The following is a 19,882-nucleotide window of genomic DNA, read 5'->3' on the forward strand; positions in this document are numbered from 1 at the left end:
GTCAGATAACGAATGATGAATGTATTCTGCAGCTATTTCCCACTGGCAGGCAACAAACTAGTCTGGGAATACAACATGTTTGAAAGAAGCACTTCTCCTCTGGAGCAACCCTTAGAATCATAGAATCATAGAATCATTAAGGTTGGAAAAGACCTCTAAGGTCATCTAGTCCAAATGTCCACTTACTGCCAATATTGCCCACTAAATCATGTCCCTCAGTACAACATCTGTCCTTTCCTTAAACACCTCCAGGCATGGTGACTCCACCACCTCCCATAGCCACCTACTCCAATGCCCCACCACTCTTTTTGAGAAGAAATTCTTCCCCGTATCCAACCCAAAACTCCACTGGTGCAAGTTAAGGCCATTTCCTCTTGTCATATCATTCCTTCGTTGGATGCAAAAATCAGTTACGCTCCGCTTGGACAGGTCGAGTGCTGAACTGCAGTGGCTTAGAAATGAGCCATACTTTTGGCAGCCCTCACAAATCTTGGCTGCCGACTCCGCAGTAAGGAACAGACTTTTTCCATGCATACAGCACCATGTATGTTTGGAAGAAGTGAGGTAGGACAGCTTCAAATTTCCTTGTGCCGGTTTAATTTTCTTTTGTAGCTTCGAATGAATTGATATGAACTCTGTAGCATAATGTGGACAAATTACTCATGTTCTTGCCACATTAAGTATACCTATATCTCTCAGCTAGCTTTGTCCCTTAGGTAGGTTTGTAAATTAACGCTTTTCCCTTTGGTAGCTGATGTCTTCGTGGTGTAGACAGAAGGTTGTCAGCATTTCTCCTATTAGCACTGGGTAACAAAGGCAGTGGCTTTGCAGTTAGTCAGGTAAGCCTATGGCACCTTTTAGAAACAAAACCAGGTCTTGTACACAAAGTGTGTCTATATAGAGCAAGGTTTTAGAAATCCCTTGCTGAATCCCTTAGTTATCAGTTGAGTTTCTGGATTATGTTGTCCGGCATAGAGCTGTTTTATGTACAAAGTAAAATGAATGTTATCAATCCTGCATCTGAACTGGGTGGTTATAGAAACGAGTTTGAAAATTGCTGGGAGTTTTCTTTTTAATTCTTTGGGATTTTGAGGCAGAGAGCACTTCTCAAGCCTAGTAGACATCCTGGTTTGAGTACACTCTTTTGCCTTGAAGTGTAGGTAGATTTCTCTTTTTTCCCATCATTCCATTTTTTTCTAACTTAGTTTTAATGATTGATTTGCTCATACTTATACTTTGTACTGTGAGGTAATTGGTTTGATGCTCTTTGCACAATCTGTACTTGTACTCAGTCTTCACGATTAGAAGGTTGGTGATCCTTTGTTTCTATTGAATAACATGCCCAGAAGATTAAATACCTGAGTGCAATGCATATAAAGAGATATCAGCATGATGTTCAGTCCTCTTTTACCTCAGTGTTACTGCTGCTAATCTTTCTCCCCAACCCAGATGCTGTAGCAGTGAAACGAGCATCTCTTTTACATATATATTATATGTATATATAAAATATATATTCCATTCATACAGTTTAATTATATGGAATGATTTTTTTAATATTTCTCTTTTTTCCAACTTTGAAAAGGCTGACAAGAAAAAAGGCTTAAGATAGTTAGAAAATCAGAGGAGTGAGAGAATATCAGACGGTGAAAAAGTTATCTTTTTTTTTGTTATCACTTTTTACACTGGTGCATGTTGCAGCAGTTTTGGGGTATGCTTTGGAAGAGAACAAGCAAAAGGGAGCTTGTGAAAGGATATTCCTATGGAAACAGCTGAGCCTAGTTGAGTGCTCTGTTGTGTATAAAGGGTTCCAAGTAGAAGAGCTCTCGTTTTTTGCTGATTCTGTGAATTCTTTAGTTGTTTTCTCTCACCTCGATGCTCTTCCATTACCCAGAGCCCTTGGTTTTCCCCTGTCAGCCAGAACTGGCGGAGCAGTATTCCAGGTCATTTCTCCCGTTACTATGAGCTCAGGGCTAGGGAATGTAACACAGATTATAAAAATAGATTTGGCTGAGGTGGTATCACCATCTAGAGAGAATGAAATGAAGCATGAATCCCAGCTGAGAAGACAGATCAGTTCCACTAAACTTTGAAAGCACTAATACAACAGAAGGCTTAGCAGCAGGAAATGATGGAGACCACTTTCTCACTGGAAATGGACAGTGATGCTCCTGCCTTTCACCTGAGCTAGCAGCTGCGGTTTCCACCATAAAGAAGCTCAGTCCAGCCCAGGGGCACAGCAACCACTTGTCCACATCATAGAGGGGTTCGGTAATACCAAGCATTGTCCTGGAAGTTGTCTTCATGAGATTTTATCTTTCTGGAGAAGGACTGAGGAATTAATGCCTCTAGTTATGGCAAGGCATGTGTAGTCTTTTGCGTGAAAGGCTAATGCGTTCCTGGGTGAGTGATTGCCCTGAAAAAAGGCTGTAGTAGAAATAAACTGAGAAACTGCAAAGAATGGAGAGAAAAAGCAAAAGCTCTCTTGGATGTACAAAAGAAAGGATAAAGTAAATGTTGAGAAAGCTCAAGCTGGGTTAGGCTGTGCGAAGGTAAGGAAGGAGAGCATTCTCTAGTCTAATTATATGGGAAAGAAATGGGTCTGCAGACGTGGAGTCTGACGTTGAATGTAGTCTTAAATACAGCCAGGAGAGCAAGTGAATAAAAAAGGAGAAAAGGAGATTGGAACAAGTACACATCAGTTAATGTAAATAGTAGATAAAACTTCTTCTTTGAGTGAATAAATAAAGACTTCTAATTCTGCAGTGAAGTCCTTTGAGCTCATGAAGGTAAGTGGTATAAAATGTGACATGGATTCACCAGACACTGTGCCTAACTACCCTGACAGCTCTTAGTGATGAAGCAATCCGCAAATCTCTGGGAGAAAATGCAGCATATCCAAAGTCTGGACTTCAGTAAAGTACCTGAAAGCAGCCACATGGAAATAATTATTAAAGCTGGATAAGATGAGGGATAGTGTATGAAGTGTCAAGTAATGGAGGAGCTGGCTCAAATGGGAGTTCAGCAATTTTATTCAAAGAGGAAGTAATGGAGTTGGGTAACACCTACAGACTGTGGATCTGGGGACTGATCCTTGCAATGCTTTTGCTAAGGATACTGACCAAAAAGGAGAAATCTGCTAATGAAGCTCGCTGCTGAGGCAATGTTTCCAGCCCTCATCAGTGCAGAGGAGGAAAGGCATGTCATACACTGAGAACCGCAAAGTGATGCGGACTATAATATTAAAAATAGACATGTAATACTAGAAGGTACCAGGTCATGCATGCACCAAGTAAGTGTTGGCAATTTTGGCTGCCAGCAAGGTGCTTATCAGTTGAAAGCAGAGAAGGAGAAAGGTTTGAGTATCAGTCAATAAATAAAGCCCCCAGTATTATGTGGTGTATAAATAGGCAAATGTGTTCTCAGGGTGTATCAGATGAGAGGTTTCTGGCAGGGTTGTATGTTACGCAGATAAGACCTCATCTGGGAAGCTGTGCACAATTCAGATCATGCAGGTTTTGGAAAGATTAATCCAAACAGGGACAGGTGTGGAGACCTGGGGGATGATCTGTGCACTGAAGAGCTTATCTCACGAGAGGAAGGCTTGGTTTGTTCAGCAAAGCAAAACAAAAGCTAGAAAAGATTAGACTCTGTAAATGGTAAGCTGGGTAAACAGTGGCTCCCTATTAAAATGCTAAGATTTAACAAAGAGATGGATGAGTGTAGGTTAGACTGCAATTAATTGAGCGTCACAGTGAACGAAGCTTCTGTGTACTTTTCTCTGGCTGTCTGGTTCATGTACACTTGAATCGTGTAGTCCTCTGTTTTTTGTGATGCTGGGGTTGTGAACATCTCACCTAGATTTTTTACTGTGGTTCGTTTCATAACAAACTCTGATTAAAAAGTGAATGGATTCAAGTCTAAAAAACTTTGAAAAATCACTCCAAGTGGCCCTTTTCATTCCCTCCTTCCCCCCCTCCTTCAAGTATTTGTCATATTTTCTTATTTCTATAGCTCTACCTGGCTTGACTGGTAGCTATTTTAACATCATGCAGCAGGCTTGCCCCATAGCATTCCTGCTTCATCTCAGAGAACAAATCCCGCCTGTGGCCAGACTGTGCAGACTCCACTGCAACTATAGGTTTTTGCAGCTAGAACATCTCTCAACTAGGACATTTTAACTACTTTTTAGCATCTATCATCCCAGAACACTCAGATTGCCTTTTGCTGTCTGGCTCCCAGGAGGTTCTGCCAGTAGTGGTGAATGGGATAATGAAATTAGGTATTCTCTCGCTTTACTTATCTCCCTCTGCCTCGTACCCTGTTTCTCCCAATTGCTCAATTTCTTCAGAAATTACCGTTCCGACTGTTGCATTTATTGTTCATTCACTGACTTATTCTTTAGGTCCTAATGTAAATGGGCTGGAAGAGCCCAGCCTTGCTAAGCGCTTGCGTGGCACACCTGAGCGAATTGAGCTGGAGAATTACCGACTGTCACTGCAACGGGAAGAGGAACTGGAAGAGGTTCCTGAGGAGACACTAGCAGAACATAATCTGAGCAGTGTGTTGGACAAAGGAGCAGAGGAGGATGTGCCCAGCAGGTAAGTATGCTTGTCCATAAGCTTTTTATATCCATCCCAACAGATTTTTGCCCGTTGCTCACTCGGTTTTGTTTGTTTGTTTTTTTTTAAACATACTGTTTACCAGGTTGCTTTTTCTAAAGTTCTTGAAAATATTCCAGATGTGCACATCATTATTTTCTGCTGAAATTTCTTATCTTCTCAATAGCTTACTGCTGTTCTTAGAAGATAACTATAGAACCACAATCACATGAAGTTCGGTCCTAAGTTGGAAAGGAATTTCAGAATTCATTCATTCATTCATTTGTTTAGAAATTTGTATTAAAGACAAACAATTCTTTTGAGAAAATAGCACATGGATTCAAATGGAAGGGAGTTCCAAAATGGACTATTTTTTTTTCCTATTTTACATCACAGTTCAACAACATTTTTAGTTAAAAAACTCAGGCTTGGCACACACGTAATCCCAGCAGCGTGCTGGTGGAAAGCCTAGAGACCTTAGTCTGAAGTGGTGCTTATAGCTGTGCACCTTCACAAATTTGTCTTTTTCTTTAAAGCAATGTGTAAACACATCAAAATCCAAGTATTTGCAGGTATAGCTGACAGAAATAGTTGTTGCAGGAGTCAGTGGGAGAGAGTATTTGATGAAGAATATCTTGCACTCTTTAAATTCTCAGTCTCTTGGTTGGGGTTTCTAGTCATTGTAACAATAACAATCCTTATCTTCTCAGCTTTATTCTTCCCGTCAGTCTTCTTGAAATAAACTCAAATAATGCTGTTTCTGGTTTCCCAAGGCTTAGATCCTGCAAACATATTCCAAGCATACATAACCTTCAGGAATAGGACTCTAGAAAAAAATGTTTTACTGCATTCACGCATGTGAAATTGAATTGGTGTGGTGAAGAATGCAGCTGTGTGCATTAAAATGTTTATAGGTAGTGAAAAAATCTGCCATTTATTTATCTTATGATGTAAATTTGAAGAGGAAGCATCTAAAAATGAGCAACTGCTAATAGCCTGAACTCTGCCAGTCTAGATGGGAGTGCATGTATATTTGGACTTAGGAAGATGTAGCTTAATAGAAGTGCCTAGGAACTGCTGATAATTTGTATAGAAGATTTCTCCAAAACCTAAATAATACTTTTCGATTAATTTCTTCACATATTCTTTTCTTTGGAAGATACTATTTTGACATATTTTGCCCAATTGAGAACTTTGATCTGGTTAAGCAATCATGAGACAATTTAATGGCAGATGCAAATTCTGCTTGCTTTACTGATTCCTCCTTTAGCTCCCAATTCAGGCCTAGAAATTATATCAGTGGGACAGTTTTGGCATTAGCAATATTGTGGGGTTTGTGGTCTGTTATGTTCATAGCTCTAAACCAAAATTCACCATAATGGAGCCCTATTATTATTTGTCATGATTCCAGTAAATCAGGACGTGGTGGTTATGTTGAGCAAATGGCAGATTTCCAAAGGAGAAGAATTAGTTTAAAAAGTGGAACTTTGGCATTTGGGGATGAAGCTGTTGGTCATCTCCATGAGTTATTCAGCAGAATTGTGGAGTCTGAGGCCATTACTTCATTAGATTAGGTAGCTTGATTTCCTCTTGTAGGCTTTGTCGTTTATTTAGTTAGCCTTGTGATTTGAATTGAACTAAGTATTTGTGCCTATCATATGTGGAATTGGTAGATTTTGCATGCTCAAAGCAGTGTTTACTAGGGAACTTCACACTTGTAATAGAAGGGAAAGAAAAAGGTTACCAAATTCCCATTCAGTTTGACTTGGAGAAAATTTTGTCTCAAAGCCAGATACTGCAAGCAATTTAGTTAGAGCATCAATAAGGCTGTGTGGGCAAACATCAGAGAAGTTTCTAGATGATGTATCTCTCTGCTGTACCTCTGCTCAGCTGTATCAACTGCCTGGTATTTCGCAGAACGGAGAGGAAAAAAAAGGAAGAAATCTCAGTGCTTTTTCAGCAACAAAAGAAAAGAAATTGATTCCTGCAGCAAGCCAACCAAAGCCCTGATTTGATCGTCTTCATTGTCAGCGCAGAGCCGCAGGGTTAGGAGCAGGCTGAGGAAATGCAGGACTTTTTGTTCCCTCCGTGTCTTAGGGAGTAAGGGATTGAGCTTCAAGGTTCCTGGATATGAGCTCCAAATCAGAGTTGCCATTGGTTGTGCAGCTTCCCTACACACATATGCACACGTACTCGTGAGCATGTAAGCGTTCCAGGGAAGTTTTACAGAAAATTGTATTCTAAGGACATTTGTTCAAAGCAGAGTTAATCTTCCATCAGCTCCTCAAGAGAAAACTCTTTATGTGCTTTACTCATTGACTTTAGCTTGCAGTAATGTGCAATTTGTCATCTGCACTCGTGGTGTAATCCTCTGTTATGGTGACCTTTCAAAGGAGCGTGACAGGACAGTGCATGTAGTGTTGGCTTGTGTCATAGAATCACAGACCGCCTTGAGTTGGAAGGGACCTCAAAGCCCACCCAGTGCCAACTCCCTGCCATGGGCAGGGCTGCCACCCAGCAGCTCAGGCTGCCCACGGCCCCATTCCAACCCGGCCTTGAATGCCTTCAGGGATGGGGCACCTACAGCTTCTGTGGGCAGCTGTGCCAGGGCCTCACTGCCCTCGGAATGAGGAAAGGAATATGGCAAGGGAATGGAAGAGGCTCACTTCCACGGTTCAGGCTCCTTTCCACAGCACTGCATCTGTGTAGGAACATCTCTTCAAAGGGCTATTCAACTGGTTATAGAATTCCATAAAGTAACCAAGTTTGCTGTTTGATCGCCACTTTGTAGGAAATTAAAAAGAAAAAAAAGAAGAAAAGTGTCACCTGTTGAATTATTTCTTGTGGCACATAATCAGCCAGCTGAAAGGAATGCCCGTTGTACCAGGCCATCCCGCTGCTCTCTCATATTCTCATTTCTCAGTATTCAAAGGTCAAACAAAAAGCAGGTTATAAATAAAAGCCAAGGAAGGTAAAGTGAGCTGTGTGGTAAAGAATGCATGTCGTCAATATTACATGAGATAAGCAGACTGGTTGAAGAGCTTGTCCCACTCAGCCGTCATGGTAACAGTTGGAGCAGCAGTAAACCTTGCTGACAGCCCATGAACAAGCCAGCATGCAGCACCTGTCAGGTTTATTTCCATACTAAAGGATAGGAAAGTCTGCTGCTAATCGGGGAGCAGGGAAGATGGAAACATCAGTTTTATCTCTGTGAGCATACCTGTGTAAAGCTTTTGGAATATACTCCATTCTCCTGGAATATACATGGAGTCCATGGCATGCAGCTGTGTTTAGCATGTGAAAAAAAGAGACGGCCCATTAAAAATAAGTATTCAATCTATGCTGTAAAAATGTGGCTTATAACTTTAGCATTTCATGAATGTCAAAATGATTTTATGTATATGCAGCAGAACTTGCAGAGTTCATGGACAAAAGTACATGACAATCAGGACATGAAAAAATAATGTCTTCTTCATTAACTCCACTGTCAAAACCAATCTCTCATACTAGCAGCTGAATAAAATTATGTAAATCTGATAGGTTCATGTAGTGGCAGAGTAACTCAACATTCTAAGCCTGAAAATGCTTATCTGCAATACAAAAGAAACGGTGCTGCTGTGTATTGGTCTTGTAAAGTGTCAATTTGTCACATATAATGCTCATATAATGAAAATCTTACTTGTGGGGAAAAGAATTTCAACAGCAAAAGAAGGTATATTTCATAGACCAAAATGCAATTTAAACTTCATCCTTTGCTATTTTCAACTTTTCTGTTTTCCCTTTCATTGTTTATGTGGAAGGGGTTCTGCCAAAGGTGTCAGTTTGTTGCCTGCAGTGATAGTTCCATAAGGAAGCAGCAGCAGCAGAATACTGCTCTCAAATGATTCACCTAAATTTTAGCTTTGTCCTTCAAATGAGATGAGTTTGGGCCTATTAAGATTTATATGGGAAACATCCAACTGCTGCTGTAGTAAATACAATTATTTTCTGACAGTGTTCTGTTAAGGAAAAATAAAGAAAGAATACTTTGTCACCATGTGCATGCATTCTCTGAAGATGTTATGATTTATATTTGTTTTCCAATGACTTGCAACCATTGTTCTTCCCAGTATCTCTAGGTGGTCCAGCATGTAAGAATGAGCTAGATGCAGTGTTGTATAGACAACGACAGTTCTAGACAATCCCTTGTCCCTTCCGCCTATAGAGAAGAACTGCTTGAATCAAAGAGAGATGCCTACCAAAGAGCACTAATGGTCTATTGTTTTGCATGTTTTAGACTACACTGTGAGAATAATGAACTCATCATTGTAATTATCCTTATACTGCTTCCTATGGTTTCTTGCCACTGTGTACACTCTGTACTTAATTGGATACATATGATAATTTTGTTTCTCTCAGCAAATTTGGATATGATACTGAGTGATGCAGTAGACATGCTAGAGGAAAAGGATGCTATCCAGAGGGACCTGGACAGGCTTGAGAGGTGGGCTCATGCCAACCTCGTGAAGTTCAACAAGGCCAAGTGCAAGGTCCTGCACCTGAGTCAGGGCAATCCCAATCCCAAGCACAGATAGAGGTTGGGCAGAGAATGACTTGAGAGCAGCCCTGAGGAGAAGGATTTGGGAGTGCTGATTGATGAAAAACTCAACATGAGCCGACAGTGTGTGCTTGCAGCCCAGAAAGCCAACTGTATCCTGGGTTGCATCAAGACAAGTGTGACCAGGAGGGAGTGTAACCTCAAGGGAGGTGGTGCTTGTGAGACCTCACCTGGAGCACTGCATCCTGTTCTGGGGCCCCCAAAACAAGAAGGACATTGAGCTGTTGGAGTGGGTCTAGAAGAGGGCCATGAAGATGATCAGAGGTCTGAGCACCTTCCCTCTGAGGACAGGCTGAGAACTGGGGTTCTTCATCCTGGAGAAGAGAAGGCCTTAGAGTACCTGAAGGAGACCTACAGGAGAGCTGAGGAGGACGTGTAGTGACAGAAGGAAGGGAAATGATTCCAGACTGGAAGAGGGTAGATTTAGACTAGATATTAAGAAGAAATCCTTTACAGTGACGCTGGTTAGACACTGGAACTGGTTGCCCAGTGAGGTTGTTGATGCCTCCTTCCTGGAAGCATTCAAGGCCAGGCTGGATGGGGCTTTGAGCAACCTGCTCTAGAGGGTCCCTGCCTATAGCAGGAGGGTTGGAACTAGGTGATGTTAACAGTGCCTTCCAACCCAAACCATGCTGTAATTCTGTGTAGAAAAGTGAGGAATTTTGCATTTTTTCTCCATCTTTCCTTAGCTCTTACATTCTTTATCCTTTGGCACCTGATAGTTGTGTTGTGAGTTCTACTCATAAGGTCTTCTATAGTTGTCCCCAGCAAGTGCCAAAAACATCTTAGCTATCCAAAACGCTAGCAGAAGCTGCCATCATCAAAAGATGTGACCTTCTATGTTATGATACTGCCAAGCACTCTTGAACGAGTTTATCCAAAGCAATGTGGTATTAGGAAGGTCACTTCTCTCCACTGTATGATCACGCACTGTAATAATTAATACTGCAAAAATATTTGGGCATGGATTCATGAGCACTTTTATGCCACACTGTGACCGTACTACAGGCCACGCATAGTGCTGTCACTGAAAATACATATGAAATATTGAAAGCAGAAAATTAGTATTGTGGTTTCCACTGTGTGTACATCAGACTTGTATGTACTGAAATGACTTGTCAGTGGTCCAGGGCTGATCTAGGAAACATTTACTAGTGGTTTCTTTATCTTTTTTTTTTTTTAAACTTTAACAGCAGTTCAGAGTCTGAGATGGAGGAGGAAGATGAAGATGAGGATGATGAACTGCTGCTGCCTCAGCAACCCCCTTCAGACTTGGGAGGTGTGCCATGGAAAGAGGCTGTGCGCATCCATGCCCTATTGAAGGGGAAGAGCGAAGAAGAGATTGAAGCGGAGGAAAATCATGAGTATGATGACAGAGAAGAAGACGAAGAGGAGGAGGACGATGAGGAATATGAAGAGGAGTCTAGCGAAGGTTAGACGCGTTGATTTGTCCCTTTTTTCTGCTAGACAGCAGGGAAGACTGGGCTGCGTGCTTCTTGTTCTGCATAATGAGCCTTGGAAAACTTTCTTTCTCCTTTCACTTTATTACTTTGGTTTTTGAGGGTGTTACTGTCGAGGGAAGCTTTGAATTGTCCATTTTGGATACAGAAAGAACTTTCCCCACGGAGCACTTGCAGCGCTAGTACCAGCGCAGTATGCTGTCCATACACCATGCCGACATGTGCAACTCACAGCTCTGTGACAATGTATTGTTTTACTGTTATTTATTATTTTTATTGGGAATTGGATTTGAATGGGCTCTTTGTTCCTTGATGGCAAGAACTGGAAGCACTGTGGAGGCAATGTTTTCAGTGCTGCGGGGTGCTTCACTCAGGGGTAGTGCCCTAGCTCACAGCAGGACATCCCAGAAGAATCTGCTTTTAGTCCTCCTTTGTTTAAGGACAACCTTGAGAAGTTCAGGGAGTTCAGAGGATTCTTGTTTTTTTCTCTGAGGGATTTCTGTGGAAAATCTTAGGGAAAGACTCCTTCCCCTCTGTGTTTGTCTCAGTCATCAAAATGCAGAGTTTGTGCTAAGAACAGGCATTTTCAGTGTTTCATCACCATTCCCATTTTCTTGCTGATCTTGTCTTTGTCTTTATACTCGCATTTCCTTTCTGTGAAGACTAGTAGACTCCAAAGAGCTTCTTCACAAAGGACTTTGGCTACCTACTGCAACACTGGTCCTGTTATTTTAGGTCTTACTGGCTTAGTTCTGCTCATCAGGTCAGCAGGCTGCTTGCCTGGTTTTTAAATGTAGGAGCTGTGAAAGTCAGGACTGCTTTTTTAATGTGGTAACATGCATGTTTAGTCTGCTAAATCTTGGTGTGCTCAGGCAGATGGGGTTTTTTTTGAGCAGTTTTCCTGCTACATACAGTAGAAATAAGGGGTCTCGGTGGATTTCCAGTCAGTCTTTCTTTCTGATGCTGTCCTTTCTCTCTCTTTCCTTCTCTCTCTCTCTCTCTCTCTCTCTCTCCATTGCTTGTGTATGTACACACGTGTGTCTGATGTGATATATGGATGTGTGGTTCCCTCTGCTGTAGAGGGAGAGTATTGCCCTTGGGAGAAAGAGCTGCAGCAAGGCCTCTGGCTTCAACGTCTCTCAAATGAAGAGGACACGGGTACATTTAAAGGTACCCATATGCTATTTCCACTTCCCCTAAGTATGGGGGGAATGTTTTAAAGAGCAGGTCCCACACGAGAAGGTTCTGTGTTTTACGTAATTACTTCACCAGCTTTCTAAATATCGATTTGATAGCAGTTGTTACCAGACGTTGCCCTGATTTTAGGAAAAAAAAATAAAGTTGCCCAGCACTTGAGGGTATCCAGAAAGCCTGGACAATTTGCAACTGTAATGTGCATGAACAATGACCCCCACCTAGTTAGGAGCTTCAGGTTTGGTTCATACACACATAGGTGTGCTGCACACTTGTGCAATATGTCAGACATGTGGGGCACATCCAAAGTACTGCGATTGTGGGAGCAAACTTGCATTTTTTGTTATTGTCCTTTGTGAATGTGTGTCTGTAGGGAGAGACTACTGGGGAGCTAATCAAATGGAGCAGATCCCTCAGATATTTTGATCATAAAATGTGCATAAGATGAATCTGACGTTCCTATCTAACTAGTTGTGCTGTTTTCCATAATGCATTTTGTTGCAGTTTATTTCTGATGGTTGTTTTTTATTTTTTTGAAGCACTTGGTCCTAATAGCTTATTAATCCCTTAGTCCCTCAATGTGGTTCATTAGAGCCAGAATTCATAAGAGGAGAACCCAAGTGCCTTACTGCAGGTAAGAGGGCATACCCCGTCATCTAACTGCCTATTTTGCAGCCTATGGTTGTAACAGCTGTAGCTTAGCTTCTGACCTTTTTTTTTTTTTTTTCCTGAAAAAAAAAAAAAAAAAAAAAAAAAGTTATGTTTTTTTCCAAATTAACTTTTGTGGTATTAAGAACGAGAAGTATTAGTAAGATGGCTGAAGAGCATAAATGAAGCTGTTGTAGCTGCTACTGTTCTCTAGATGTGGATTCTGAGGAGTTGATTAGTGAGTGGCTTCTTGTTCCATTTGAAGTTAAACATCCAGACTGCTCACTTCTTAGAAAGTGCCTGGAGGGGAAAGCTACCTTACCATATGTAAGTGGAATTAGCACCCAGCTTCCAGTTCCTGTAGAACTTTGCAGGCAGTCTTGAGAGAGGGCTGCACCAAGTGTCTCTTGAAATTCTCAAGCATTTAGATCTCAAGGAAATATCAGGTTTGCCTGTCAGGCAAGCAGCACTCCTACACAGTTGGCTGTGCTGATTAAACTGCTATTTATTTACTGGAAAAGGTGAAAAGGACCAATGTTTTAAGTGAGACAGGCCTCTGTTTGGATAGTTGTGGGGTAACCGAAGGTATGTTACGCTAGACTAAATCCCAGAGAAATCCATTTTCGAACATCGAGATCACGTGGGACCTGCTCTTTCCTAGCCTTGCTGAGTGACTATATACTTCTCAGCCATTGCTGGCAAACCTAAACCATTTAACACAAAATTTTGTTTGGCGATGCAAATGCTAACTCTACTCACCTTGGGGCCTGCATGTGAGTGCTTTGGATTGCAGTGAGAAAAGCCCAGACCTTTGTTCCTGCAAGATGTCCTGTAGTTTGTGCTGATTGATAAGAAAGCTCTCTGATGGGTTAACAGAGACCTAAAACTGCTGAATCCTTGGCTAAATCGTGAATTCTGCTCTGCGTTTGAGTTTGTGCATCTGACCCCTTTTCCTCTTTAATAACCAACAGGTAATTCTGTCCTTCCTGCAGTTCCTTCTGCCTGTTTCTTCTGCAATTCTGATGCCAAATGTCACACACAGTCATTTCTGAAACAGAAGTCTCAAACACTTTGTCATTTCTGGGAAAAACATGGCCGGGAAAGAGGACCTTTGTTAAAACAAGACAGCAGGAAATGATGAGTGCAACTTCTAAATGCTGCTGATGTTTCTTGTTTCCTTCAAACACTAGTCCACAACATAAAAACCTAATTGTTTTTGGGGCTCTTAACTGCTGAAACAGTGTTGGCCCTATGTAGGAGTAATCAGCTGTTCTAAAAATTGAATTACTGCTCATGAAGTAAGTGGCATTTTACTTCTCAGAATGGATCATTTGCTTCTGAAGAGCACTACAGAAGACACAGAACACCTTGTTCCCTATAGAATAAGTTGGGTTTTTTTTAATGGGTAAATAAAGCCTGAGCTGTAGTCCCGTAACTGACAGCAACAGAGGTAGGGTCTGTCAATATGATGTGCAGCAGGTTAGATGTTTGCAACACGGATGTTTTGCAGCAGTTAAGCAGTTTGCTTATCAGTTGCTTCAGTAGTGTGCCTATTGTTCTCTCTGACTATCCATATCCGAGGGTTGTATAGGCAGATAATTGGGGAGTAATGCAAACTACTTTAAACAAATTCGTTTCTGTAACAGGAAGTCCCTTCTGAGGAAGTGGAGACACTGTTAAGGCATAATGAAAATACTGATATTCTTCGGAAAAAGAATTGCACCTTTTGAACAAGCCTTACAGTGCAAAATAGCAGGATTGTGCCATGTACTATTTTAAGCATGCACGCACATCCACATGTGTGAGAAACTCTGAGATCCCTCATGTAATTTAATTCACAAGGAGATACTGTTCAGCACAAATAGGAGTACTTAACCTAATAGTAGGGCATGAAAGACCTTTTGTTTTGGTGCCTCAAGCTACAAAGCAGACTGTCCCTTAAAAGCAAGATGTCTTTGTCAGTAGTCATGAAGAATAGGCTGAAGGAGCTGGAAATTTCTGCTGCATTGATATTTGCACACCACATATCTGTTGGACACCCAGGGAATGTCTTTCATTTCAGTGAAACTGCCTGCAATAGACATAATCTGCAATGACGGGGTTTTTTTTTGATAGCATCTCTTTGCCTCTGGAATGGCATTAATGAGCTTTGGTGGGGAGTCTGGAGAGCTCTGTGTTAGTGTTTGCGTGCACACACAATGCTAAACTTTTTCTGTCTTGAAAACTGTCTTAGCCAGTAACACCTTCTTTTCTTTTTTCTTATTTCCTTTCCTATGATGTGTTACCTTTCCTTTCCACTGTTGTCCCATCTCTTCCTCCCTGTCTTTCATTCCACCCTGCCCACATCCCGGTATGCCATCCCCTCCTCCATCTGCTAGCTGGAAACCTTAGGCTGCAGCAGATTGTAAATCCGGTTGATCCTCTGGAGATTCTGGCAGATGTGCACTGGACACACATACGTGAAAAAGAGGAGGAGGAAAAAATGGTCCCAGCCTCAAAGTCCTCCACCTCCAGAGGTAATTTTCCCTTGCCGTGCATCATCAGTTCCTAGATCACAGCTGCAGCTGTTTAACCATGTTGCTTCTGTGCCCTTCAAGACCAGTGGACAGCAGGGACAGCTGTAATCCAAAGGAACTGCTTTCTGAAATTACACGTGGTTAAACATTTTGCTTTTCAAGACAGTGTGTACTTAAAATGAGTGCTTTCTCAGCCTTATGTTGTTGTGACTTCTGACCTGTTTGTGTGCCTGCTCTGGCTCTGTAGCGTTCTCCCTCACTGTGCAGAGTACTGGCAATCAGGTCCTGGTAACTGACTTCAGGGGTAGCAGTGCTTTCTGTGGCAGCAAGGACTCTGTGCCCCTTCAGAGAAAGTTAAAGGATTATACTGTGTACCTGCTACAGCAAAGATCAAATGGAGTTGGCTTCTGTATTGAGCCTCTATAGCTGTTATTCAAACTGCGTAACTGCATTTTGTATCATTGGTGAACGGTGGAGTTCCAAAGGTTTGCATATCTCACCACGGGTTATGTTGACTCCCTGTGCTGAACACTGGAAAATATACCTGTTTTTTAAAGTGAGGTGTGAGCTTTTTGAATTGCCAGTTGCATAAAGGAAAACTTTGGAAGGGGAATATGCTAACGGTCTAGCAGTCTTACAAACACCTGTGAGTCCCTACAGCCCTTATTCTAGCCTGCATTACAGTGTATCTTAAGGTAAGTATGTTGTAGGTGCAGAAAGCTGAGCTTAGTTAAAGCTAATGATGCTGTTAGTGAGTGGCTGTCTTCTATCAAAGTCTTGTAATTACTGTGGCAGAATTGCAGGGGGAGTAAGTATGTTGTGAGAAGGGATGTCTTTCACAGGAAATATGAGATTAAGCTCATGACTGATCTGTTTTACAGAACCTAGGGCTTTACCTCATCTTGCTTGATCACATTCCATTCCAGATAATGATCTTTTCCTCATATTTCTAATTGGCTTTTCTTTTGTTGTTTTTTTTAAATCATGATCCAACTTGATACACAGTTCCAGTTCAGCTCAGCAATGCTTACAGTTGCAGTTTGCAGGTTGCATTGGGATTTTCTGATGTGAAAACAGCTCCCTGCAAGTAAGAAGCACGCAGTGTTCTGCTTTCTGTAATATTCAGTGTTCCTAGAGCTTTAAGAACGACAAGTAAAAAAAGTCAACATATTTTCATAAGCTTACTGCAACTGAGGTTGCTTTAGCTTCTGCCTGAGGGCCTGTGACACTGTAGTTTTTGAATTCTGTTAGTTGACATTTTATAATTCCACTTTTCTACATTGTATACCTGCCAGCAAATTGGAGGGAGACCTGCACTTCCAAGTTGACTGTGGACTTTCCAGCTTATCTTGGGAAGCAGAACAATAATACTTCCTTCTCTTTCCTTCAAATTAGGCCAGACTAGGAAAACATTGATCAGTAGATGAGCTCCTTCAGTTCCACTCTGATACAGTACAGGCAGTTTGTTTTTTGCAAAGGCTGTCGCAAAGCACTTGTGGGTAGGCTCTAAGCTTTCCATCTGAGTTCAGTAGACAACCTTGTCCCTGGCTGAGCTGAGCTATGAGGTGCTTGCAGAGCTTACCAGGGCGGCGGTGGCGGTGGGGTTTGTTCTGAAGGCTGGGGTAGCATGGTGGCACACGGAAGCCCCTACCACTGTGCTGTAGTGCCCCTTCTCATCTGCTGGCCTTCAGACCCAGGCAGCTCGGTTCCCTCAGCTGTGGGTTTCCTTCCTGTACAAAGTTTCAGGTGAAGCACACAGCAACAGTGACCTGCGCGTCAGTTTTTCTCACTGTGTATTTCCTCTAACACGGCAGATCCTAAAGGTTTGGCCCTTGGCATTTGACTGATATCTCAATTTTAACATCTCATAGGTTTTGTTCGTGTATTTCTCAGAGAAGACTCTCCCCTTGTCACTCTTCTGATTTAGACGCTTATTGATGGTCTAATTTTGACTTCTTATAATTTGTTGTTTTTTAAATTCAGCGTCCGACCTTCCCTCCGTACGCCATGAGGCGGTACAGGCGTGGCTGGAGACGGTCCCTGGAGGTAGTTTGGTGATGTTAAATGTATTCCAATGCACAATAACCCTGCCCGTCTCTTCTCCATGCCTTCAGCAGCTGAGCTGGTACTTTAACCCTGGACTTACAGCCCTATCGCTACTGCATGACGGGAAGTGGAGGGAGGGAGGGGAGTGTGCATGCACACCTTGCTCAGACAGCCCGTTCTTGCATGAACTCAATGTTTGTTGTAACCATTCTGAAGGGAGGCCAAACAGAGAGGTTATCTTTGGTATAACAAAGGAGGAATCTAGCTGAGTGTTTTGATTCTCTTTGTAAACTGAAAAGTAGGCCAGGTGTTATTCTCCCGGCTCCTTGACTAAAAGAACATGGGGCTTTCTTCCAGTCAAAAGATAAAGAGATGGGGTGCTGAAAGCAGTTGCAGTTATCTATAGCAACTGCAAACTAGCTATCTGATGAAGAAGACAGGAAAGAAGATGAAGGTTGAAGGTGGGATCTTTCAGAATAACGATGGCTGTTGGCTTTGGCTTGGGGATCCATGTATCTAGGAAAGCCTCAGTAAAGCTGAAGGATGGTAGGTAGAGCTCGCTCGCTTTTGTTGTGCAGTCATCTAAGCTCTGTGACAAAACTGATGATTCTGGGACTAGAGTTGAGAGAGTAGATTTCTGTAAGCAGTGCAAGTACCTAAATGAGTGGAACAGAAGCAGTTATGGGTATGTAGTAATCTACAGCTAAGTTGCTTTGGCACATCAGAATAGCCAGCTCATCTGTACAACTTTGCTTCTGTTGCTGCTTTGGCAGGAGAGCAGTGGTTTCCGAGATAGCTGCACATTGTGCAGCCTGCTCCTGGCTGCTAGCTGGTACAAGCAAAGTGCTGATCCCAGTTTCCAGCTGCCATAGTTTGTAGCTTCTGAATTATTGTGTGACAGCTTTTGGCCTCTTGCTTCTTATCCTAACTGCGTATACGTATATGCACAGTATATGTATAATATAACCGACCACCTGCAAGCTCTCCGTGTCCCTCAAAATGGGATCCCCCTTGCTCCAAGTCGTTCCTTGTCTGTGCATCCATAATCTTCGCTTGAGGTTTGTATACCAACCTATTTAAGAGCTGATTTTCTTTTCTCCCTCCAACACTCCCTGTGTGTATTGTGTCCCCTTGTGGTGTCTGGATCTGAAGATACACATGTACATAGTGGAATCAGATATTCCTAACGTCAGGTTACATTTCTACGGGTTTTGATTAAGATTACTCATGTTTGCTGTTATCATAAAACCATCCCACAACATTATTATTCCCCAAACGACATAGGCTAGTGCATACTTCAGCAACAATCAGACACAATTTGTTTTGTTCAGTACATTTATATATGCTTCTCTGGGAAGTCCAGCCTTTGCTGCGTGACTCAGCTTCCTACATCCTGTAAGATTCTGTATTTTATAAGCCTATGATGTAAGGGAATAGGTCAGTGTTTTATCACATGTAAGCACAATTGCCTTTTCACAGCAGTTGACAGAAAATAAATTAACGCATATGTTTGTCTGTCATAATATTACAGAGGGGAAAAGCATAGAAAAAATACCTTGTGGAAAACGTAGAATGAGGAAGACAAACCCTCCACTGAAGGCTATATTTTGAGACCAGAGAAAAACTGAGAAAGAGGAGAGTCTGTAAGACCTCAGTTTTAGGGAGGGTTGGTTTATTTTCAGGATTGTCTTAATTAGCAATACTAACATATCTGTGGTCCCAAATGCTCCATCGTCAGTGGCAAATGAGAAGATCAGTGTCCACTACCTGACGTTGAAGAAAGATGACACAGTGTGATCCACACCCATAGGGCAAAAATAGGGAAAATTCCTTGTCATCCAAACTTGGAGGAATGCATCCAGACTCCTGCTGGAAACAACCTCCAGCTCTACTGTGGGAAACTGCCAGGAACCCTTTTAGAAAGGACAGTGTGACACTGTGTGCATGCAGGTCCGGAAGCTTGCGATGAGTAGTTTACTGTAAAAGAGTGACCAAGAATCATCATTGGGTGCTATGTGTATAGTTAGCATTTTGCATGATGACACATGCTGACTGTGTTTGCATTTGCAATAGTTGGATATATAACAGTGCTAAATGACCTGCTGCTCAAATCTAAAAATGTAGTTCATTGACTCTACCTTGAAAAATCTGGAAGTGCTTCTTTATATTTAAATTATGTTTGAAATTATGGCATTCTATGGAAATGCTTAATGAAAAAAACCCTAGTGAAACATTCACAGTGTTAGAGATGGGTCAAGGTGTTGTGGGTTTTTTTGTAGTTGTTGTTGGGTCTTTTTTTGTGGGGCTGTTTTTTTGATTGATTGTTTGCTTTTAAGTTTTTCTAATATCAGTTATTAATGAAAGGTAGACCTCACAGCTTGGTCTTCTCTCTTCCTGTGACTAAATACTGCTACAATTGCCAACGTCAAATGCCAAAGAGAGCCACAGCTGCCCAGAGTTTGTTTCCACACGTAATAAGGTTTAGTCCTAATGCTAGACTGCTCATCTCTGACTTACATCCTCAAAAGCCTGTTTCAGTTTCTAGATGAATAGTTGTGGTACACTGTGAGATTTCAGTTTTCACCTAATACACGGGTGCTATGAAGTGATAGTGATTTACTGGAAAAAAAGTAAACTTAATTCTGGTTTGGTGGCCTCTCGGTCCCCTTGTTGAATTTTTTCAGAAGGCCTTCTTCTCAGAAAAGTCCTGCAACTTTCACTGCAAATGCCTTACAGATCCCAAGGGACAGGCACTCCTTTCTTTCTTGGAGTTTGGAAGTATAATTTCATATTATGTCCTTCCAGCTGACACACTTCAGAATT

At 41.9% G+C, this 19,882-nt stretch overlaps 1 protein-coding gene across 1 annotated transcript in view; it reads left to right on the forward strand.

Annotated features, from left to right (window-relative positions):
- The window catches only part of MICAL3 (microtubule associated monooxygenase, calponin and LIM domain containing 3), a 155,307-nt gene that overhangs the window by 101,579 nt on the left and 33,846 nt on the right, over positions 1–19,882 (forward strand). The window contains exons 26-30 of the mRNA XM_052668226.1: positions 4,403–4,598; positions 10,389–10,627; positions 11,736–11,825; positions 14,876–15,013; positions 16,997–17,059. Of these exons, the coding sequence (XP_052524186.1) occupies positions 4,403–4,598; positions 10,389–10,627; positions 11,736–11,825; positions 14,876–15,013; positions 16,997–17,059 (726 nt within the window). The remainder of the gene's footprint in view (positions 1–4,402; positions 4,599–10,388; positions 10,628–11,735; positions 11,826–14,875; positions 15,014–16,996; positions 17,060–19,882) is intronic.

This window comes from Tympanuchus pallidicinctus, unplaced genomic scaffold, assembly GCF_026119805.1.
Source record: "Tympanuchus pallidicinctus isolate F22 unplaced genomic scaffold, pur_lepc_1.0 scaffold8, whole genome shotgun sequence".
NCBI lineage: Eukaryota > Metazoa > Chordata > Aves > Galliformes > Phasianidae > Tympanuchus > Tympanuchus pallidicinctus.